Genomic DNA, 24607 nt, shown 5'->3' with positions numbered 1-24607 from the left:
TTATTCACCATCCCCTGCACTTGAATGTCAGCTCCATGATAGCTGGAGATTTCCTTCTTCCCCACCTGACCGGCAGACCCGGAACACGTTTGGGCTCAGAGTAGGACCGCGGCAAGAGTCCTGGGGGTAAATGGATTGTAATTAACGAGTGAGGAGGAGACACTTTATGGGTTATGGTCCAAGTTTTTATGACCTTGGGCAAGTTGCTTCTCAAAACCTTAGTTTCTTCTGACATCAAGTTGGGACAGTGCCCGGCCACTCAGCAGAGTTCAAGTGCTTCCAAGAAAGCCTCAGCAAGAGGCCTCAAGGGATAAGGGCTTTGCAGGCTCATCACAGTCTGGCTTTTAGCCTTAAAGAGGGAAGTTTTTGGCACCCGAGAATTAGCTGGAGTGGGGGTGCCACGTATCTACTGTTCTCACAAGAGAGATTTATAAACCAGCCATGATAATTTGCCAATTTTTGCTGCAAAATATAGAATTAAGGAAAACCAGGGTTCCAATTGGTTTGAGCAGCTTGTTGGAAATCATTTCAAGAGAAAGCCACCAGGGTGTCATGGAAGGAGAAGAAAGGCACGGGACTTAACTGACGGGAATGCTCATTATTTTTGGCGGCTGACATTGAGAGTTGTGCATTCATTTCCAAAATAAAGGGGCGCTTGGACAGGCTCAGTCTATGGGTCAGGGCATCTTTATCCTCGAGACGGCCAAACTGCCAATGCCCTTGATGCTTCCAGCTTTATGTTTAGGTTTTTGTGACTGATCACCATCCCCTTATGTTGGACAGAGCCTGCCTTGGAGCTTGCTAGCTCTTGTTCTGTCTTTCGAACACACTTTTCTATCCTTTTCTGGTTTGGGGGATTCCCCCCTCTGATTCTAGGTGGTTCTGGAAGAACTGCCGATCAGATTATACTACCCGCTGCCCACCTTTTCCGGGTTGAGCATACGAACAACTCATTCTCCCTGGTCACCGTGATGGCTTTGGGGATATATATGGATGTGACCTGAGTAGGGAAACCAGAATCTGTGAGTTGATATGTGGACATCGAGGGTGGTAGATTGTTTGCAAAGCTGGCCACCACCACAACAGCTCCATCCTATTTGTGATTTCATGTGCTTCCTATCAAGGGGTAGAATCCATTTCCCTTGAGTTGTTCCCATGACTTGGTCATGGGCTGGTTCCATGACTTGATCAGTCGAGGAGATGTGTGAATTCTAAGCCTCAGCCTCCAGAGGACTTCGAGAGTCTGTTCTCATGCTCTTTAGAACACTTTGTGAGATGGAAACTCTCATGCAGAGGGAGACCATGTAGAGAGAGGCTCGGATGTCCCAGATGTTCTAGCCATTCCAGCTGAGGCCTCTGACATGTGCATGAGGCCCTCTGAGCCCAACCAGCCTCCAACTGACCACAAATGCCTCACAGAACCCAGAGGACTCCACGTGCATCCAAAGAACTGCCCAGCTGAGCCATCCCTAATTTGCTGGCCCACAGAATTGTGAGCAGTGAAAGGGCTGTTCTTTCAAGCCACTAAGTTTTGGGGGGTTTTGTTCTGTAGCAATAGATACATAATGCATTTGGAGAGCGATTTCTTCCCCACACTGGGTGGCCAGGCTGAGAATGTGCAAGGCTGGGGACTACTAGAGGCCGACAAATTGGGACTCTCAAGCAGAGAGAGCCAAGCAGAGAGCAGCAGAACCAAGAGAGGACAGGGACAGAGCGGGAACCATGAGTGATGTCACTTGAGCCCCTGAATCCAGACAAGACTGAAGCTGGTTGCCTTCCTAGACTTCTAGTTTAGCTAATGAAAATATTCCATCACTACGTCTGAAGCTAGTAGCTGTCATGATTGTCACTCACAACTGGAAGGGGACTCGCCGACATTCATTTGCTGGGTGTGTTCAGTGCAATTCGGTGGCAGCCACGTTTTGCTGGCCTGGTGATTTCTAGTGTCTTTAAATGTAGTTTCCATATCTGTCAACATTTCCTGATTTCAACAAATTATCATATTGACAATTCATTCATTCGGCTGCTCTCTATTCAGCACTCACCATGTGCAAGGAACAGTGGCAATGGCTGGACACTCGGTAGGTGGTAGGACACGTCCAGTGTCCCCAGGGTCCAGTCCAGGCTCTTTAATTCACATTGCATTAGATTCCAAGTAGAAAAAGAAATGGACACGATGAACGTGTTCACAACTCCCCTTGCCCTCTTGTGAAAAACAAGGGCAGCTCATGGGTGAAACACCTGCCATAGGTCTAGCACGAAACTGCTCGTTTTTAGTTTCACTCGTGGGACAAACTAGAAGGCCATTTCAGAGGTATCTGCTTCATCATCAATAATACCTTCCTTTAGATGCGCTTTTTTGCTCTTGGAGCTCACACAGAATGCAGCATCCTCGATTTGCCACATGGTGAGGCGGTGAGTGGCCAGGAAGGGCCTGCTCTAAATTCAAGAGGCACAGTCCTGGGGCTGCTGGAGGTTCGTGCTCCCGGCACGCTCTGAAAGTCTGCCTCTGCCTTCACCACCCACATGTGCTGCTGAGAACCCAACTCCTTTTTGCCTTGGCCTTTATTACTTCCAGCTCTGGTTCTTGGCTGAGACAAACTGCAGTCCTCAAATGCTGTGATTTAATGAGAGGAAATTTACTTGCCTTAATGTACAGATTTTGCCAAGGGACCTGATTCTGATAAGGATAATTATATCTACATCTTGGTGTAAATTACAGCAAATGTCTGAAACTGAGCAGCCACCAAGCCCCTGTCAGTCAATGAGACCTCCCTCCTTCAGGGTTCACAGTTGGCAAAGGAATGTTCAGTGAAAGAGAAGCCTGGTTATAATGATCTGAACCCCTAGAGTCCCCTCATTTATTCTAGTAAGAAGTAGTATCAGAATAGGGTGTTGTCTGTCTTGACCTGTGCTCAGCCAGAGACAGAAGGTGTGGGACGGGTTTGGTTCCAGGCATATGTAGGCGACTCCCACGTGAATTTTCACAATCTAGACTCAAACCACCAACCAGTGTGGTTTCCTACACTTGTACATAGAGCTACTGTGTTTGGCTGCCATTCCCATGTCATTGGCCCTTTTGTCTCAAATTCCTCCCTGCCTTTCCTCAGCCGGGCAGAAGCCAAATACCACCACCGAGATGACGCTCCCACACTACCACTCGGAGGTATCTGGCCTAATGGCCCACAGCCAGTTCCTCCACAGGGGTCCCATCCCATCCTCTTCATGGCTTCGTCAGGACATTAGTTTGTTCAGTGAGCGCATAATGAGCACTTGCTGGGAACATGGGTCCTGAGAAGAATCAGTCATTTTCTTTGTAGGAGCTCTTGGGGAGCCTAGGAGGGGAGCTACCCAAGTGAACAAAGGTCGCCATGAGAGAGATGCTGTGCTAGATCCCTGAACAGAGGTGAGCACAGGCTTCTGTGAGAAGCCAAAGAAAAGAATCCAGCTGAGACTGGGGAAGCAGAAAGAGAGCTTTAGGGGCAGGTGTTAGAAGCTGAAGGATGAACAAGAAAACAGCCTCTGGACTGAGAAGGAACGTTGAGACTGAAAGATGAAGCAAGCCGCTTCAAACTGCTGACAGAGTTTTCTTCAGGGGGACTTCCAGGTGGGGATGACCTTGTGGACAAGTGATCCAGGCTCCATACCGCTGCTATTCTCCATCAAGTCCAGACCATAACCCACAGCTTTTCTAGGGGGAGGGCATGGTGGTGAGGTCACAGGGGAATTACCTAAAGTGGGGCCATCTGTATGCCACCTTAGGGAAGATGGGACAGAACAAGCCTCCTCACATTCCTGTCAGGGCATATGTTAACTTCCAGGGGGCCTGGAACATGTATCCCTGAGGAAGGTCATTGTGTGGATATGAGCAAGATGGCAGACCAACAATGGAGACAATGTTGTCAGCACTCCTATAGTGGGGAGCCTCAATGTTGTCTTTCAGGATGAATAGAAATCATCCAAGTGAGAAGGAGAAACAGATTCTACATTGTGGGCCCACCAGACACGTGCAGCTGATCAGTGGTTTTGTTTCCTCACAGATTCTCAGCCTTTTGAAGGAAGAGATTGGTTTCATCCATGTTTGTATCCTTAGTACCTAGGATAGGTATACACTAGGTGCTCAACAAATGTCTGTGGATGAATGAACTAGACTTCACCCCAGAGATTATTAATTCTATTCTTGTGTACGGATTTGAGCTCTAAGCAGTGCCACACACCTCAGTGAATAATGAAAAAACAGAATGGAAGAGAATGGTCTACATGGGCTATCTACATGTAGTTTTACAAACCATGCCAAAACGTGGCAGTTAAAGGCAACAACAACCTATTATTCCTTGTGATTCTGTGATTGGCTGAGTGATCTTTTGGCCACTATCCTCTGGACTCACGCACACAGCTGCAATCCACTGCAGGGTCCCTGGATCGGGGCTGGGCTGGGACAGTGGAGATAGTGGGCTCCTCCCCTTCACTGGCCTTTTATCCTCAAAGAGGCTACACTGGGCTTCCTCATCACATGACAACATCAGCATCCTAAGAGGGAAAGCCCGAGAGCACAAATGCTTATTAAGCTTCTGCTCATGTCATATTTTCTGATGTCTCCATGTCCAGAGAGTTGCATGGCCACGTCTAGACTCAGCGTGGTCGGATGTCACACAAGGATGAGCGACTGGGAGGTATGATTCACTGGGGCTGTCGTTGCTCCAACCCACCACAGGTCTTCAGGTATCTGGTTGTCACACCGGAAGGGATGGTACATGCCAGAATCCTTGTTCTGGAGATGAGGGGCCAAATTTCTGAAGTACCACCGGGCAGCGATTGGAGCCCTAGACTTGGCTGGACTTGGAGCTGGAAGAGCAGGGCTTGAGTCAGATGAAATGAATCTGACATTTACTTCACAAGTTACCTCTGGCCTCAGAGGCTGCAAACTTGAGAGGAAGAGAAATCAGTATTTTTGGGCAGAAAACCCAGGTCGGCACCACAGCCAGCTTCAAGACCCCAGCAAAGCCTCTGTTACCAGGTCATCTGTGAATGTGAATCCATGCTGCCCTAGTCCTGGGGTATCCTGTGCCCCAGAGGGACAGCTCGCTGAGTGTCTAAAGATGGGGTCTGCTTCGTATGTTCTCATTTGCCTCAGGCTCTTTCCCGTTATGACCTGTATGAGCTGAGTTTAGGCTTCGTCATGAGTAAAAACAATTCAAAATAAGAGTGACTTGAAAGATATGGAAGTTTTGACTCTGAAGCAGAGGCCATTGTTGGGTGGTTCTGTCCATGCCGTATGGCCCCAGGGTCCTTTTCCCCTTTACCCTTGGGATGTGGCATCAATGGCAGGGTCCAAGATGGTGGCCCATGCACACCTTTATCTGCTCCTTTCTCCAGTAAAGGCAATTCTTTGTGTGCTACATGTGTGAGACAAAATGTCAGCCCTCTCGAGGTCCTGAGGGAAGGAGGCAGAGAGAAGGTCTTCAAGATGTCGATGAGGAGAAGCGGGATGTGAAATCCAAGTGATGGCTGGTCCATGTTGTGGGGACAGAGTTTGAATCTACAGCGAGTCCAGCAATATTAACTTCAAAGTGAAAGATGAAAATATAAAGAATTTCTACTACCTTCTTTTCACATCTTGGCGAGCCTGTGCCCTGTGGCCTGCGCCCTGTGCCCTGCGCCCTGCTCATTCACCCCTCTCTGCGGGGACACTGCCCTGGGCAACCTGTATCAGTCACCTACTGCTGCCAGAAAAATTACCACAACCTTGGTGCCCTAAAGCCACATGAATTTATTATCTTCTAGTTCTAACTGTCAGAAACAATAAATTCAGGATGTGGGCAGGGCTGCATCCGTTTTGGAGTCTCTAGGGGAGAGATCGTTTCCCTTCAATTCCCAGGATGCTACCTGTGCTCCTTGGCTTGCAACCCCTTTTCCTCCATCTTGAAAGCTGCCAGTGTAGCATCTTCCAATATCTCTTTCTCTCTCCCCCTCTACCTCCTCTCTCCCTCCCTTCCTCTTTCCCCCATAAATCCTTCTCTGACGATGACCCTCCTGCCGCCCTCTTATGAAGACCGCTGGGATTACATTGGGCTGGCTGGACCATCCATGTTAATCTCCCCATTTCAAGACCCTTAACTCAATCACAACAGCAATGTCTCTGTTGTCCCATAAGGTGACATTCATAGGTCCTGGGGATTAGGCCTTAGACATCTCCGGGGGACATTTTTCTGCCTACCACAGTACCCATTCATTCAGCCAATGATTATTGTGCATCTGCTACGTGCTGGATACTATGTTAGCTGGAGTCAAACGGTCATGGCTCCTGCCCTCCTGGGAGTAGTTCTTCATCTTTTAAAGATAAGTACCAGCTGATAAGGCCCAGAGCAGGTGGATACATGTAAGCATATAGCCACCACCCAGGAGTTTAGCTTCATGACTGGAATGGGCCTCAGTGCCAAAAACAGGGAGGGACTTTATAGTCTTCAGTGACTCTCCCCTACGCCCCGGCCCCACATTCTCTCCCCAGAGGGTCACCCCCTCTGTCCCTCTGGCCAGACAGGGAGGGTTTCTCTTGAGGCTTTTTCTGTGGGCACTGTGTGGCTCTGGAAATTGGTCTGCTCTGATTCTCACCTTTCACCGACCCCCAGTGAGGTGGCCCTGTGAACCGTTCCTACATCTCTGTGTCCCCTGTCCTCTGGGTCCTGATGGGACACTTCACTGTTGCTGCTTCTTTGATTTTCAGTCTTCTGTGGCAAGCAGGAGCCAATGTGAGGAAGGGCAGGGTATTTTCCTATTCCCTGATGTGTCCTCAGAGCCTACCTAGGGCCTAGCCCATGCTAGGTACCTACTATTTAGAAGCTAAATCCTCAAGTCTACACATGAAAGACAACACTCCACAGCTAAGATCTCTTTTTGTGCTTTAGTTGGCTTTTGGGTTTCTTGCACTTTTTGCACCCACCTATCACTTTCTCTCCATATTGAGACACACTGTCCAAATATTTCTGCCAAACTGAAGCTGGGGATTATAGTGCACGGACTTGGCAATCAACCCAAGGAGAAGCCCAGTGATGAAAGAATATTCAGTGGGAAAGGAAACTCAGAATTCAGATTTTAGCTAAGGCTGTCCTTGTCAAGAATGGTCAGAAAAGCCTGAGGGACTGGGGTTGAAGGGATTTCAAGGGTGTTGCTATGACCAGAGACGTTCTTCTCTGGCCCACACCTACTGTGAGAAAAATTCAAACATACACATGCTAAATCACATGCACTTCCATGAGGCAAGCACAAGGAATCACCCAAACCACAGAGGTGTGCATTACCATGGCAGGCTGGACGTCGTTCAAACCCAAACAGCCCAAGCACAGAAGGGCTGGAAGAGTCCTCAAACACATCTACTCCTAGCAACTTCTTCCGCAAGTGACGATCAGATTTCCTTAACCACAGTCAAGACAAGCCATCACCCCACGTTTGCTTGAACACTCTTTGTAATGGCAAACTCACCTTCTGTGATGGCTAATTTGCTGTGTCAGCTTGACTGGGTCACGGGGTGCTCAGATACTTGGTTAAGCATTATTTTGGGTATGTCTGTGAGGGTACTTCCAGACAAGATCGGCGTTTGAGTTGGTGGACTGAGGAAAGCAGATCTCTCTCCCTGATATGGGTGGGCCTCAGCCAATCTGTCAAGGGCTAGAATAGAAAACAAAGAGGCCAAGGAAGGGAGAATCTGCCCTCAGCTTTACTGGTTGAGTTATGACATGGGTCTTCTGCCCTGTCTTTCCACCAAGACTAGACTCAGCTTCTGAGTCGTTCTTAATATTGTTTATTTTTCAGTTGAACAGAACTCCCTTTGCAGTCCCTGCCCCAGCCACTGGAAAGTTACTTCTTCCACATCCTGATCCTTTTTATGCCTTCTGAGACACATCTGATGCTCTGAGGTGAAGACAGTTTCAGGCATGGAAGTCTTTAGCCCTGTGGGACACAGCCTGGGAGGGGCAGAACCTGGAGGATGGTGGGTTGGTATCAGCTTCTTGAGCCTGAGGTCCACAAGGCCGAGCCACAGGTTGGTAATGGGTATTTATTAGAAGGTACAAAGAGTCTTTCCACTGAATTCCAAAAATGTTCATCTAGGACTAAAGCCCAGGGTCCCTTGAGGTCTCAGGACCCAGGCTGAGGGCAGCTTGAGTCTACTTACAGCAGAGCTGGAACCAGCACCTCAGTCTGTGGTTTCCTGTCCTCATGTCTCCTTGTCAGAATAGATTGTTTTCCTGTGAGAAAGTCGTCAAGTGCTATTTCCCTAATTTCATTTTGAAACTATGGGCTAAGTCATGAAGGAGACAGGCCATCGAGACAAACAGGAGGGTAGATCTACTGATACATAAGCTGACAGCCCTTCCACCTTCCAGAAGAGTTTGGAGATTCAGCTACGAATAAAACCCAAATGGTTGTGACATTAGATTAGCAAAGGTTTATTCTTAAATACTTAATACTATTAACCGTGTAGGGAAATCTTCGATCTCCTGGAATGGAGAGATCATCCATTTAGACAACCCCATTTTTGGCATAATTGTCCCGAGTGGAGGTGGGGTCTGGCTCAGGCCTTCTGGTCACCTTGGTGTCAGGTGCAGCCGGGTCAATGTTGTCCGGTGGGTGTGTCTTGTTCCTTTTGGCAAATGCCTGGCTGATTTCCGCATGGGTTCTGTTTTTTGTCTCAGGCAGGACAAAATAGAAATAGACAGCTCCTGCGAGGCAGATTGCAGCGAAGACCAGGAAACAGTAGGTGTCTAGACTTTTCTGTGGAAAGGAGAGACAAAGAACATCAAGTAGACAACCCTCAAACTGGCTGTGAAACCATCTCTGCACAGTCTTTCATAGCTCCCCATTCCTCTATCAGTATTCCTGGATGGCACACTGCGCTTGCATTTTGGGCTCTAACGGCCAGCGGTGCTAGGCTTAGCATCTGTTGGAGATGTTCTCCCATGAGCCATGACTACGTCAGCTTCCAACTCTGGGACCCACAAGGAGATGGCAGTCTTTTGTTTTCTTTTTTGAAAACTAGGCCTATTAAAAAAAATAGTCATCGTGAAAGCAAAATGTCATACTTGCTCAACGTTATTTTAAGATCATATTTACATATGATAAATGAGGGTGTCTGGGGCTGGACCCTGCCGGCTGAAGCCTGAAAGTCATCTATGACACCTCCTGTCCCCTCAGCTGTCATGTGGGACCCACGCACTAAGTCCCAGCGGGCTTCCTTCCTCAGACAGCTCTCCAGTGTTGCCTCCCCTCTCGCGCCCACTCCGGAAGTCCAGCCCAGAGGTAGGCTAGGGCCATACGGGCCCACCAGCCTCTGACCTTGTGGGAAGGCAACCACAGACGATGATCTATAAATGGATGTGCATGCCATCTACTGGCTACATGCCAGTAGAATTTTATTTACAGAAAGATAGATCAGGCGGTGGGTAGGAGTTTGTCGAACCCTGCCTCATGAAGCAATCATTGCCTCTCACCTTCTTCACCTGTATCCCCCATCCACTTGGCCTCTTCCCCATCTGCTTTCTGTGAGGCAGCCCGAGGAGTCTTGCAAAAACATATCTAGATCATGCCAGCCCCCAGCTTAGAACTTCTCACTCGCTTCCCATGGCTCTTGGGATGAAAACCTACTTCCTTAGCTTGTCCTGGGGAGTTGGTGAGGTCTCCTCTCCTCTGTGCTTCCTCCACTTGGGCCTCATCACTCCCACCTCCCACCATGTTTCTGCTGACTTGCTGGTCCCTCTTCCTGTGATTTTCCACCTGCTCAGCTCCTGTCTCTCTCCTCCAGGAGCCGGCCCTGCCCCAGGCCAGGCGCCTGAATCATCATCTCTCCTGGTTCCACCCTCCTTCCCTGCATGTTGATGATAACGGCAGAGTTATATGTGTGGCTGCTTGATGAAAGACTGGCTGCCCCATGAGGCAGCAGGGTGATATCCTGTTTTGCTCATCCCTATGGCCCAGGGCCCATGTCAGCGTGTGGACAACAGCAGGTGCTCAGTGGATATTTATGGAGTGAACAAATCAATCCATCTGTCAATCAGATTTTGAATCTGACAAGTCAATCTGTCTTAAAAATTTCCCTGTTGCTATGGACTGATTTATGGGCCTCCCAAATTCATATGTTGAACCCCTAACCCCCAATGCGGCTGTATTTGGAGATAAGGCTTTTGGGGGATAATTAAGGTAAAATGAGGTCATAAGGGTGGGGTCCAAATCCCATAGGATGGGTGGCCTTTTAAGAAAAGGGAGAGAAAGATTGCTCTTTCCTTCCCTGTGCACACCAAGGAGAAGCCGCAGGAAGCCATGGTGAGAAGGTGGCCGCCTGCCAGCCAGGAAGAGAGCCCTCACCAGAAACTGAGCCAGAGAAAGGTTCTTGGGCATCTTCCTAGAAAAGCAGATCTTGGGCTGAAATTGCCCTTGGGCCCTAATCTCCTTACAGGTTCAGTCTGTTGCAAAAAGAAAGCTCTTTAAATATCTGTCTGCTCGTTTGCAGTTCTCTTTTCTGCGGCAGTTCCTCTGCAGATCAGAACTTGCAGGATACCTCGGGCCCCTCAGATGGTAACCCATTTCTCTAGCCCACCTGGCAGGTGCTGCAGGTCATCAGGAAGCCGGAAGCCTGAAGCCTGAAATAAGCTCCAGGGCTCACTTACCACTGACTTGCTCCTGCAAGGACTAGACCAGACCAGTCAGAGCTGCAGCGGACCTCCCTGCCTCCCACAGACTTTCCCCTCATTATAATGCTAAAAATCCTGCCTCAGGAGGAAATTTAACATGCAAATAAGGCATATGGGTTCAGGCAACCGCATCCCCACACCCAGCTTCCTGTTTCCTAACTCCTAAGTGCCAGGACGGTACGCCCTTCTCCACCTCAGCCCCTCAAATTCTTCCCCTGACCGTTGTTCAGGGAGCAGCCCCGTATGCCTTTTCCTAAGGCTGTCTTCCTCAGGCCTGGGAGTGAGCTAGCAATAAACACTTCCTGCACCATCCTTGGCCTCATGTCTACTTCTACACACAAGAGTTAAAAAACCCCAAGTTCTGTAACAAAACCAACTCTGCTGGCATCTTGACCTTGCACTTCTGGGCTCCAAGACTGTGAGAAATTGATTTCTGTTATCTAAGTCCCCTGTCTGTGATACTTTGGGACGGCAGCCTGGCAGACTAGACTACCCCTAGCCCCGACTTCCTATCATTTATGACTATGAATAATTACCACACCTGGGTCTCCGTTTTGAAATAGAGGACATTGAAGGGCACCTGGGTGGCTCAGTCATTAAGTGTCTGCCTTTGGCTCAGGTCATGATCCCAGGGTCTTGGGATGGAGCCCCGGCATCGGGATCCCTGCTCGGCGGGGGCCTGCTTCTCCCTCTCCCACTCCCCCCCGGTTGTGCTCCCTCTCTAGCTGTGTCTCTGTCAAATAAATTAAAAAAAAAATCTCACATTGAATTGAAACTTGTGCAAATTCAAATACTTTACTTGCTACTGGGAATGGCTAGGTCAAGAAGAAAGGGTATTTTAAATGGTTAGACTTTGCAACAGATATGTAAACAGGACCCTTCGTTCCTGCTGTGGATGTGAGTCAGCCTCTGCCGGCAGCTGGAACACTATTGATGTGAATAATGGTATCAGTACCAAGCCTTGTCTGGTGAGGCTTCTGGGCCAGACATTGAACTAAGTCCTCTGCTCTCAGGGGATTAAGCAGCTTGCCTGAGGCCTCCCATTGGTTAGCATTGCAGCCCATAGCCTGCAAGTTCAAACTCTGTTCTTACCAGTTTTGTGAATAGGTTTTGGAGCTGCGGGACACCAAGTATCTCCAGTTTTCTAGGCCATAGGTGGCCAAGGCACGTGGTAAGCTTTCTGAGCCTCTCATGTCTGAAAATGCCCTTTCCCCTCTCTCGTATGTGAAGGTACGGACTTCTAATTTCAAAATAGTTTCCTCTCCAGACTTTGAAGACAGGATCTCTTACCCTACAGGTAGAGTCTCCCTCAGGAGCAGGGGGATGTCATCTGATGATCACTTCTTTTCAGGTTATCTGAGTTTTCCCAGTGGAACTTTTAGGATATTCTTTTTTAACTCAGTGTTCTTCAATTGCACATCCCTGTGTTTAGAAAGGGATCCTTTATACCAAATTTGCTTAGCATGAGGCGGACTGTTCATGCTGAGGACTGGTGTTTCAACAGGTCTGGGAATTTTCCTTCTGTCATTTCTCTGGCCATTCCCTGGTGAGGACCCCTAGCCAGCTCCCTGTCCACTGTGTCCAAGGACCCATTCCACTGTCTTAGCAGCCCTGTCCTGGATGCACTCTGGGCCAGTCTGTCTTCTGCTGTTCGTCCCATCTGCTAAGAGATGTCCTCTTACAACTATAACCTTGGGACCCCTGTCTAGTTTTATAGCAGGTTACACCTTTCAGAGTATATCTAGGATTCCGGGTGGGTGGGTCAGGCACCTGGTGTGTTCAGCCACATTTCAATAGTCACCTGTGAGCTGAGTCTTGAAGGATGAGAGGTGTAGAGGTTGCAGCTGTTTTGGGACTTGAGTAGATGGGAGGAAGGGCATACAGGTGAGGGCGGGTGACATTCCACATGCCTCTCTGAGACCCTGATAAAAAGTTATGCAACCCCTTCTCTATCAAAAGGGGAAAAAAAACCTCATACACTTGACATTTTCAATGCCATTTCTGGAGTGGGGGCATGTCATGGTCTTACTGAAACTCATCCATGGGCCATCTGGCGTCCACAGGCCCTGGGCCGTGAGTTCCATGATGGCGGGATCCATGCCACCTGCTCTCCATTATACCCCCAGCTCAAGACAGTGCCCGCATCACTGAAAGCTCTGTCTTAATAAGAATACGTTGAATGAGTGGGTAAATGAATGAAATGAGAGCACTGCCATGGAGAAGATCGAGGGCACAAGAGGTGGTTCAAGTTAGAAGTTCACAACTTGACAAAAATAGAATCCTTCTGCTTGGCTTTTCCCCCGACCCACAGAACGCTGGCTCACTGGAGTTTCTCCCCAGGCTCTGGGCTGTGTCAGTGCAAGGGCTGCCACTCAAGAACTGATGGGAAGTCGAGCGCCTCACACTTGCCCCTCCAGCTCCACAGAGACCTGTTCTGCAAGGCTGTTCCACTGTGGGAGCAGAGGTGACCTGAAATGCTAGGATGTCTCTGGGGGAAGCTGGGGAAAACAGGGGTCTTAGGGATGTCTTCTGTCTCTGCCGTGTGTACACGTAGGATCTTGTTGGAGTTGCCTGGGTACCTGTGAGGGAGACACAGCCCCGTGGCTGCATGATGGGATTTCAGCCCTGCATGCCCTGCGGACGCCTCCTGTGGGCTGCCCTCCTCCCCGGCAGGCCTGCTCTTTTCCACCGGTTCTCAGACAAGCACTGCTGTCTTCCCTGAATCACCTCTGGCTGCTTCCTCCCTCTCTGCCTGTCTTTGCTCTTGCATCCTGATGCCTTTATCCTGAAATGGCTTTTACCTTTCTTCTTCTTCTTCTTTTTTTAAAAATATACACATTTTTATCCAGATTGGATTTATATACAGTAACTTGCACAGACCTCAAGTGTAGCATTTAATGAGTCCCCTGTGTAACTAAGTCCTCTGTCAAGACTTAAAACATTGCCACCACTCTAGAAAGTTTCCTGTGCCATTTCTACTCAGTGCCTCCTTTCTCCCATCTGCCACCCTGCCACCCCCAACACACACACTGTCAACCATCGTTCTGCTGTCACCTTCTCCTCCATTCTTCCTGTCCCCTGTCTCAAATCTAGTGGCCACCAGGCATCCTGAGAGTTCTTTTAAAGTCACAAAATGGATCATGTCTTAAAACCATGCAGTGGATTCCCAGAGTCCTTTGGAAAAACCCCAAATCCCTCTCATGCCCTCATTGCTGGGGTGGGCCTCCCTTACACTCATTGCCATCCCCTACGCCCCTCAGCTGCCTGCTCGGGGCTGGCTCAGGGCCTCTGCCAGCATCTTCCTGCTCCCTGCTGCCCCCACTGCCACTGACTCCCTCAACCTCAACCTGAAAGGTCCCTGTACTGGTCAGCTCAGTGATGCCCCGCTTTGCCTGCCTCCTTCCGAGAAACACAAAACACACCAGTTCCTCTGAGGGGCATGTCTGTTCTCTCTGAAATGTTAGGGCAAGATTGTGCCTTGGTGCTGGTGCTGGCGGAGACGGAGCTAGTGAAAGATGCTCCCTTCCTCCCTCTAGACCCAGGATGGCCGCTGGACCCTCTGGAGAAGTGAGGGGCATTTTTATGTGGTTTCAGGTCCCATGATCCTGGGTCTGCACCGGCTTCCTCCTCACGTTGCATAGGCATGTGGGACAGGACCCAATAAATTTCGAGTTGAAAAGAATCATTTTCTCACTTTTGGATTTTACTGAATTCAAACGAAATGTTATAACTCCAGTATAATCAAGCAGGCATATGTTTGCATGCCATTTTGTCTGAACCAGAAAATACTGGTGCTCACGGCAGAGGCCGAGTTGTCTGCAGGCTGGTACAACCATTGATGCAACCACAGCAAAGGCCCAAGGAAGAGGCAGCCCGAGGCTAAGGACAGAGAAACAGTGATATTGATTCCCCCCAGGGGTCAAGGTGACCTGCCCCATCCATGCATATCTAGAACCTTCTGTAGGAAGGGGCAGGGTGTAGGAGAGAAGGGGAAGGAGGAAGGAGAAGGCAAGCTTTGAGAGGCAACTTGTCCTGGATGGCTCAGTGAGTTAGGGGTGGTGAAAGCTTCCAGGACTCACCATGAATTGATCTTCCTGTCCTGTCTCCTCTTCCCAAGTGTCCCTAGACCACACAGCAGGAAGCAGCCTTTACAGTACTAGTAATGACCATGAGAGTAGTTGATCCTGAGTATCCATGGGCAGACACTGCTCAAGACTTGACTTCCACCTCTAATTTTTTCAGGAACACCACTGTAAAATTGGGGCTATTTTCTTGTTATATAGACATGAAAATTATAGCTCAGAGAGCAATCGTAGTTGGATAAATTTGGCCAGCATGCACTTCACCTCCCTGCCGAGAGGCATGGTCAGGATTCAAGGTCAGACTGTGTGACTTCAAAGTCTGTGCATTTTCGCCTGTGTCTCATTTATGTCTAAGGTAGTGCCTGGCACATAAGGGGAATAAGGACAATAAACAGCCACAGCAGCCACCAGTCACCGAGCTATTCTGTACAGGAAATGATTTCTGGGTTACTGGTACTGCCCCAGGTGGGGAGTCCCCAGACAGCAGAACCCTCCTGTGACCCTCGAGGTCTCCTTGCGTAGGGGGTGGTCTGGACAGCCGGTAAGCCCTGCCCGGGCAGGCAGGCTTATGGGTTGCTCATGTCCTCAGCAGGCTCCGTTCTCCATGGCTGAGAGAAGAGTGAAGGATTTTCCATTTTCTAGATGGGGAAACTGAGGCTCAGAGTGGGCAAGGACCTAGCCCAGGGCCCCCTGCTGATGCGTATGACACAGTCAAGTTCTGGGCCATGTCACCCGTCTGCAGCCATGCTGGCTCTGATATTTGTTTTTTGTGGGAATAGACTGGGCCCCTTACAGGTCCTTGCTTGGGGACACTTGCCACTGACACATTTCAGAAACAAACAAAAAGATCAAGATGCTTGAAAAATTGCACTCGGTGGCTGTTATGAGCCAAATTGTATCCACCAAGAGGATTCACATGTTGGAGTCCCAAACCCCAGCACCTCTGAATGTGGCTTATGTGGAAGGAGGGTCTTTAAAGAGGGGATTAAGGTAAAATGAAGTCCTGTGATGGGCTCTGACCCAATCTGACATGTGTCCTTAGAAGAGGGGGAGATTGGGACACAGACACACAAGGGACGACTGTGTGAAGATACGGGGACAGATGGTGGTCTTTACGACACCTAGAAGAGAGGTCCTGGAAGAAATCAACTTTGCCAAGACCTTTATCTCCAACTTCTGGCTTCTAGAACTGTGGGAAAACACATTTCTGTTGGTTAAGCCCCAGTCTGGGGTATGTGGTTGTGACAGTGTGAGCAGACTAAGGTAGGCTCTTGACCATGGCTGAGAGGACTTCTGGAAGGGCTGTGAATGGAGCAGGTCAGTTGTGGAGGCCGCAGTGGCAGGAGCTGCTCCCATGGGACAGTCCGGGTTGGAAGGGGGGGTGTGGGAACAAGAACGTGCACACCCTGCGTTTCTCTAAGTGCAGTTGTCATAGCCAACAGCAGCTCCCAGAGCCTGGCCTCTGCCATGGCCAGCCCACAGCCAGAAAGGAAACGAACCCTTGCCGCCTTCCCTGTCCTGTGCCAGGAGACCGACATTTCACAAAATCTCACTGTGGTCCCCTGGCCAGTGTTGGCCTCGGTGTGACCAGCAAGGCTCCTTGGCTTGAGTCAGTGCTCACAACTTCCACGCTTCCTGAATGATCCCCAGCCCCGGAGACCCCAGACACCCCGGAGACGCCGGAGACGCCCCAGCTGGCAGGAGCTCTGGTTCCAGAGGGAAAGTGCCTTGAGAACACCCACAGGTGTCCAGGAATGCTCATGATATCGTGCCGGGTGAGGAAAGCAAAAGCACGAAACAAAAAAACTGGTTCCGATTTTTATAAATATGAAACATTACATGTATTTAGAAGAAAAGAAGGACAGTGTCATTAAGCCATTAACGTGCTTGGCTTCACCCCTTTAGAGTCTCTACGGTGAGGCTGATCATTTATAATTAGCATGCCCTCATGACTTGACAGGGAAAAAGGAAGGAGGAGGAGGAGGGAGAGAAATGGGCGAGGGGGAGAAGGAATAAACAGAAGGATAAGGAGAAGAAGGAGAGGAAGGGGAAGATGAAGAAGTCTGTCAGTGACGGTGCCCTATAGAGAGCTGGCTCTTGTGTTCTGCCCCCTTAGAGGGACCCACTAGGCCATCCTCAAACACCAGCTGAGGGAATGAACCTGACAACAGCTGTCAGGACTCCTGAGAAAATGGATGAAAAACATCAGGTTGGGGCTTGGCACAAAAATCAGAAAGATGCCCCATGATATGATACCATCAGGATAATGTCATTAATTTGATGCCTTACGGTAGTGGTCCAAGGGGCAGTATGTCCTCAGCCTCCCCCAGCCCTCCCTTGCCTGGGGCAGGTGGGAGCAGCTCCAAGGCCAGTCCTGAATTATAGTATGCTATGTGTCAGCTTACTTACCTAATGCTCTCCTTCCCTCTCCCTCCACCACCCATCCCTTTGCACTCTACCCCCAGCCGCCAGGGGCAAGGGCTGAGCTCACAGGCTCCGTACCTCCTGATCTCCTATCACTGCTGGATGGAGCAAATCTTCTCTTTTGTCTGTGTTTCTCCATTTTGCCCCTTCTTATCTTCAGTGCTGCTCTCAGTCCTTCTGCCCTGCAATGCCCTCCTTCCACCTCTGGCAGACTCCTGTGTAAGGGTCTGATGATGTCTTCAAATCAATCTGTCCTATCTCCTCCCTCCAACCTCTAGCTATCCATCAATCTGTCTGTCTATCTGTCTATCCACCAATCTATCCATCCATCCACCCTTGGCTCCCCTTAACCACTTGCCCATGTGCCTTGTGTGGCCGCAGGCATTACCAGGCAAGGTCAAGGCCAAGGTCAGGCAGTCTCTTCTGATGTGGAAGCCACACACCTCTCTAGCTCTAGCCCCAAAATGCCAAAGGCAGTCAGTGACCAGATCTGACCCCAATACCTCTCAGGGAATGGATCGGAGACCTGCCTTCCAGATCTTCCCCAACGACTTGTCTTTCCTTGCAGCTCCCCTGCACTTCGCCCAGCCTTGCCCCAAGCCCCCATACCTAAGCCTGCAAGGAGGGGGGCCCACAGCTCTTCTGTGACTCCTGTGCCCTTGTTGTGTCTGGGAGGAGACAGCTGCTCTGGATGTTCTAGGACAGGCGTGCAGATTTTTGTCCTGTGTGCATGGGGGACCTCGGCTTTGTGAGCAGGTGGCGTCCCTCTCAGCCCTGAGCCCTTCACCTGGGTCCTGGCCTTATTCCCCTGCTCCAGGCCAGGCTCCGAGCAGCCCTCGGGCTGACTTTCTCTGTGAAATCTGGCATGAGATCATCCCCATGGCGTGAATGGATGCATTTTTATTCACAGTGACAGTGCTGGCATGCTCAGGGGCTCCTCCAGGGCTCCTGCTGGAGGGACCTGCTAAACCACCGAGAGTCCTGGTCTTGCTGTGCCCCCAGACACTCCAGCACATCACAACAGGGTGTCCTGGGAGGAGCTATGTCCCCAGAAGCCTCTCAGGCCCCTGGACACCCCACTGGATGTGAGCCAGTTGAAATGAACATGATTCCCTGAAATTGTAGTCAAGGCTGTGAGAAAATGGGTTATCATGGAAAAGAGTTTGATACACACAAAAGCCCTGGGGGTCAAGGAAGGGCACAGAGGTGACATCCGTGGGTGTGACAATGTTTTTCCTTTCACTGTCTGAGGCCTTGGGCAAGTGTCCTGCTGAGCCTGGCTTTCCTCCTCAAAGAGTCCCAGGCGATGGCCATTATTATGGAAGGACTTAAGATTTCTGGCTCTTCCCCTCTGGACAGAAAGTTACCTGAATTTTCCCTGTGGTAAGGTGTTGGTGGTGTAACTTTTACTCAGGGGACTCTCACGGTGGTAATCTGTGTTGGTGCCAGGTGACGGCCTTAATGGACAGTGTGAGACTTGCCACACTCCTTCCACATGCCAGGACTGAGTCGGGAAGCTCTGGGGCCTTCTAGAATCTCTAGTTCCCCCACAATGAACACCGAGAATGAGTAAGACATCGTCCTGGGTGAGTTAAAGCCACTGAGACCTGGGGCTATTTCTTTCTGCAGCAAATCCAACCTGTCTTGACTGGCAAGTGGGTGTAATAAGACCTTTCATGCGATGGCGTGACTGCATGCTGAACGGCCTGTCATGGTCGCTGTCCTCTCCTATGCCATTTCCCTGCCAAGTAATCCAGCTGAGCAGGTGGGGCTGGCACAGCTCTCCAGGACTTGGAATAAGCCCAGCACCCCCCCCAACAGAGTCCGGGGGAGCATGTCAAGGGAGAGGCAGCACGACGTTTCTGTTGGGGAGAAGCTGCTGATGGGCTGTGATTTCCCAAGTGAACAATGTGAAAGAAAGGTCAGACGGGTCCAATCCGCTGGAGACCTCCTTGAGATGTGGGCCTGTGTGTGTGTGTGTGTGAGCACACGTGTGCCTGTGTGTGAACACACGTGAGTGCCTTGTTCATGTGTTTGCCTAAACATAAATTAACTCCTCAAACCCAGTTCCAATGGGCGTGTTGGACAGAATCTGTCCTGCTGCATAACCAAGGGCTCCTTCTTCCCCTTGTCTTACAGGCAAGGATGAGACAATTGCCCTCTCTGTCACTTCTCATGGGGGTGACCTTGGGGACTGGCTGCTGCTGTCTGAGCTCCAGGCTGTGGTTTGAACCAGGGAGACATGAAGGCCTGACCTCCCAGAGCAGACTGGGGTTCAGTGAGCCTGGCATACAGCAAGCACTCAGCAAATGTCAGTGTTAAGGTGGCACGTCAGAGCTGTCTGCTCCCAAACTGTGGCAGGAGAGTCAGGTGGAGTGTTTTGTGTGGGGGAACAGCAAGGTCGTTTACGCACCTCCCGACCCCTGCCCCAAATTTCTCAGGAGACTGTGGCCTATTTCCCAGACATAGAAACAGCTTAGTGGTGGGCCAGGTGGAGGGGTCTAGAATTTCTCCACTTAAATGGTAAAAATGGTAGGCAGATCTGTGTTGACAGAGAAGTGGTTTGAAGTTAATTTTCCCCATAGCAATGGATATGTTACTGACCCCTGGCTCTGCTGGCTTTGAATGAATTAGGAAGAAGCCATTTGGGGTTAGGAGTCCACTGAAAAGGTTACTTGTTATGTTCTGGCCATGTTGGCTGAAGATGTCCAAGGTTGGGAGGAAATGGACGTGGGGCCCAAGGAGTCCCCTGTGGCATGTACATTCAGAAGCAGGATGCTTGTAGCTAAGATGCGGTCAAAGATGCTGTAAAAGTCACATGATGAGTCTGAGAGTAATGAAAGGCAGGCAGAGAATGTCCAACAGTAAGAGGCCATGGGGCAGAAGGACCAGGTTACCTCAGGACCTTGGGCTGATGGCGTCTGCTCCCTGAGCCTTAGCCTCCCTGCATGCAGTAAAGTGGGACAGGCAGGAACCCCAGGCTTAGGCATGGATGCCATCAGCACACGAAAAGCCACGTGCTGGGGACCTGGCACAGAGTAGCTGCTCTATGATGCAGGAGTAGCCACGTGGGCCTGTGGCTGGGGCTACTGACCTTGGACTCAGACAAGATGGCAGCAGAGTCTCTGGGGCATGCTGGGATTGAAGCTAGTCAATTAATAGGCAGACTATTAATTGAGGGGGAGAGGGTTGAAATAGGCCCCGAGAAGGGGACTGCTCTATTCCTGGGCTGCTTCCCTTTTCAGCTCCAGGACCACAGAGCACACATTCTCATTCCCACGCTATCCGCACTGCCTGAAACAGTGCCCAGCATAGAGTAGGGACTCTGATAAGTATGTGCTGAATAAATGAGAGAGTGAATGAATAGACTCTTGACCTACACACAGAGAACTTGTACCCATTTCCTGAGTTCACATTTTCCTGTCCACTATGGTCACCCTTGGGACAGTGACCCCATCAACTTGGTTATGACGACAGTGAGGTCTTTAAATGTACAACAGGGTGCACTGTAACTATGGACTTTGTCTAACACCATGACAAGCACATTGCAAAAGTGAGGGTTTGAGATTCTAACCTAGGTTTCCTCGCAGACCTTTGGTGATAGGAAGCCCACTCCCTCTGAGGCAGCCCTTAGTGTCTGGGGACAGCACCTGGAAGGTGCAGGAGGGAGAAAGAGGGTTCAGGGTTGGAGCCGAGGCAGATCTCTGCCTTCCTTAGGACAACAGTGTGAGTTTCCAGTTGAGGGACTGAGCCTCTGCTCTGTGACTCACCCCTCAGGCAGAGGGCTGCCGAACCAGACGGCATCCCACGGGCAGCAGACCCCTTGTCAGTCGTACCTGGATGAAGGGGAAGAGGAGGCCAACAGCGAAGTTGGAGAGCCAGTTGACAGTGCCTGCAATGATGAAGGCGGCCGGCCGCTGGGATTGCTGGAAGAACTCGCCAGTCAAGATGAATGGGATGCCCCCTGCAATGGAAGAGCAAGGTCACAGAATGAACCACACGGAAAGACTCATGACACCAGCGTCCCCTCCAATGGCAGGGTAGCACCCTCTCCGTGAGCCGGCCCCACTTGGGTTACCGACAGCTTCAGGACTGGGTGCCGGAGTTAGCCCATCACTCCTAACATATAGAAACCATTTTCCTGACCCGGCCCATCCAAACAAGAGGGGATTCAGCCTCTCGGCTGTCGGAATGCCCTTTGAATCAAGGTGTAATCCACTACAAAATGAATACAGCACGTACAAATCTGATTTACAAGGTAACTGACATTTATGGATACAGCGTGTCAGGCAGGTATGGGTTACCATACCTGGGTAAGAAAACTGAAGCCCAGAGAGGTTGCTGGACTTCCCCAGTGTTACTCAGCTCCTGAGGAGCAGAGCCGGAACTCAGGCTTAGGACTCCAACCTCCAAATCACAGCTTTGTTTCCCCACTAATCCTTGCTGGACAGGATGGGAACCCCCCGCCCAGCTGGCTATTGGTTTGTCCTCTTTATCTCCCCATGACTGGATGTGTGGTGGGTCCCACTCGTCACCCCAGCAGTGGAGTGTTATTCAGTGGAAGTGTCATTGTCATTAAGGGAGGACAATTCTTTATTTTGATGACCGTCCTGTGCAATTGCAGGATGTCTGTCACCCCTCACCTTAGGGATGCCAGCACTCTAATGGTCACTGTAGCAACCCAGACTGCTTGCACACACTTCTAACCGCAGGGTACAACACCTAGCTTAGACTCTTCAAGGTCTGTACCCTCCTCTTCTGGAACTCAGTGAGACCTGGGATTGGGCCCTGTGCCCAGACCCTTGACCTGGGTCTCAGCATGACCACTGAGGGCCTATTTTCACCTCCCCCCTCCCCAATGGAATCCCCACTCTGCCAATCAGATCTATACACTGGCATTTCACAGCAAGGGTGGTGGGCTTTTATCAAACTCCAGGGAGACACTGAACATTTTGACCATGATTATTGACTGTGTTGGGGCTGGTCCCACACTGGTGGACAATAGGGACAATTCCGGCTCTCATGGAATTCCCTCATCTGGTAGAGGAGAAAGGATGACGTGTTTATCAAAAAAGAAATGAATGAATGAATAAGTAATTACAACATGTGATAAGCATGAAGGGAATGCAGTCAGCAATGGGGGGAGCCTATGTTTGTAATGGCTAAGGAGGGCTATCTGGGGGGTGCAGGGGATGGCTGAGATGTGACCTGAAGGAGGAGATACAGCTTGCTAAGATTTGGGGAAAACTGTGGGGAAAGGGATGGGAGGGCAGATACCCTGGAGGATGAAAGGCATTGGGTCAAGGTCTAGAGCAGAGGCCACTCTGTCTGCACAGCTGAGGGAGGGGTGGGAGGAAGAGTACGAAGCAGGAAAGACAAGCAGGGCTAATTAGGCAGCGTCTTGTAGATAAAGGAGAGCTCTACTACTGAAGAAAACCAACGTTGCGTTTCAAGTAGGGACTGATGTGATCCACTTGTATTTCGTAGACACTGCAGCTATTTGGAGAGGGGACTGGCAGGTAGAGGAGTGGCTGCGGGAGGCTGCTGGGCAGTGAGGAAGGATTATGCAGAGGACTTGCATGGTGGCAGTGGGGATGGAAGGAAGGGGCAGGATTCAGAGACTCCACCCCATGGAGGCAAAACTTTGATTGTAAGCACTGCACACAACCATACCACTCATCGTCAAGTTCAACCATGACAACCTAAGGTCACAGAGAAAGGACAACTCAAGCCTGTCTTTCCAGAGCTTTCACTGTTGTCAAACCTCTATTCTGCCAGCAAGCCTTGGACTCCAACACATCAAAATGACTGAGAATGGACCGTCCCCTCAAGCCCCCACTAGACCATGAGCCCTCCAGGACCTGCAGCCTCCCCATTGGCCTGGCATCTTTGGCAGAAAGTGGATACTTGATGGATATTTTCTTACTTGAATTAGGCACTCAAAATTTGATTTTGAAAAGATTTGATATACTGTTAACTACAAAGAAAATAGACTTTCCATATCTTAAAGGTATCTATGAAACTGTGCAAGAACAATGGTTACACATTGAAATGTCCTAAGTACCAGCCTTTAGGTCTGTAAAGAGCATAGTTTTGCCTTGTTGAAGGTATGTGTATCACACACTCAGGTGCTCCTGCAGCTAACACCACTGTAAGCCTTGTAGCATATCCTTGGAGGTCAGTGCACACTTATGTGAAGTCTGAACAGTTTTGAAGGCTGGTGTTTCCTTTCCCTGACTTCCCTTAGGTGTGTTCTGGAAGCACCTGTGGATATCTCTGCTAACATTTCTGATATACAATGGAGCAGAGAATGTTGACACACATGCCTCTTGGCATGTCTCTTTGTTTCTTCAGGGCTGGGCCACGACTTGTTTGTTGGTGATGACCCTTACTCTAGCACAGCACCTAGAATACACATAGGAGGCATTCAGTAGAGGTCTGCAGAATCCAGGAGGAGTGATTAAAACAGAGTTCACAAGATAGACGTCTACATCAGGTCTCCTCTATTCTTCCTTCAGATCACCCTGGAGGGCAAATATAAGAAACCTGAAGAATCCTACATAGGCTGTTTCTCTGATTGGTTTCATTTCCGTGATCTCCCTTGAACCTCACAACCAAAGGAGGTTGTGACTAGGGGACTAGGGCTTGGCCTCTGGTTTTAGTAAGAACAGGTTTAAGTGCTGGGTCTACCAAATCTCTCTCACCTGTGCAGTGATGACAGTAGGGACCTACCACGGGTATGTTTGTGAGGATTAAGTGAATTTCTGTGTGTAGGCACTCAGTAAGTCTGGCACAGGGAGACACTCAATACGCCTTAGCTTCTATGACAATAATTTAAAACTCTTCTGCTGCATTATTTCCATTTTATAATGAGTTAGCTAAAGCTCAGAGAAGGGGAGTGACATGCCCAAGGTCTCTTAGTAAAGAATGATGATGGTGGTGGTAATGATGATCATGGTGGTCGTGATGAAGTTGATGATGGTGATGATGATGACAATGATGATGATAGTGATGATGGTGATGTGTCGGTAGTGATGATGATGATGGTGATGCTGCTGCTCCTGCTGATGGTGTTGATGGTGATCGTGATGACAGTGATGATGATGGTGATGATGATGTTAGAGGTGATGGTGATAATGGTGATGATGATGTTAGTGATGATGATGATGAAAGTGATGATGATAGAAATGAAGATGGTGATGATTACAGAAAGGACAAGGGTGCTACTGCAGGTGCTGATGGTGGTGACAGTAACTACATGGCATACATTGTAAAGGGCACTTGATGTACATTATTTCATTTAATCACCACTACTATGCACTAGTTATGATTACTATTTTTCCCATTTAATGTATAAAACTGAGGCCTAAGAAGTTAACTAATTTCCTCGAGTTATACCACCAGTGGGTCTCAAACTCA

At 49.7% G+C, this 24607-nt stretch overlaps 1 protein-coding gene across 4 annotated transcripts in view; it reads right to left on the bottom strand.

The window, feature by feature from the left end:
• Positions 1-8420: 8420 nt before the first annotated feature.
• Positions 8421-24607, bottom strand: part of SLC2A9 (solute carrier family 2 member 9) — a 210000-nt gene continuing 193813 nt past the window's right edge. For all 4 annotated transcript variants that reach the window (XM_032855051.1, XM_032855069.1, XM_032855060.1 and 1 more), the window contains 2 exons: positions 21025-21152; positions 8421-8769 (listed from right to left, as the gene is read on the bottom strand). In XM_032855051.1, the coding sequence (XP_032710942.1) occupies positions 8518-8769; positions 21025-21152 (380 nt within the window). In that variant the 3' untranslated portion in view covers positions 8421-8517. The remainder of the gene's footprint in view (positions 8770-21024; positions 21153-24607) is intronic.

Source organism: Lontra canadensis, unplaced genomic scaffold (genome assembly GCF_010015895.1).
Source record: "Lontra canadensis isolate GAN:19392208 unplaced genomic scaffold, GSC_riverotter_1.0 scaffold1, whole genome shotgun sequence".
Lineage (NCBI taxonomy): Eukaryota > Metazoa > Chordata > Mammalia > Carnivora > Mustelidae > Lontra > Lontra canadensis.
The sequence above is the reverse complement of the archived record's forward strand: the minus strand, read 5'-3'. Positions and strand labels throughout refer to the sequence as shown.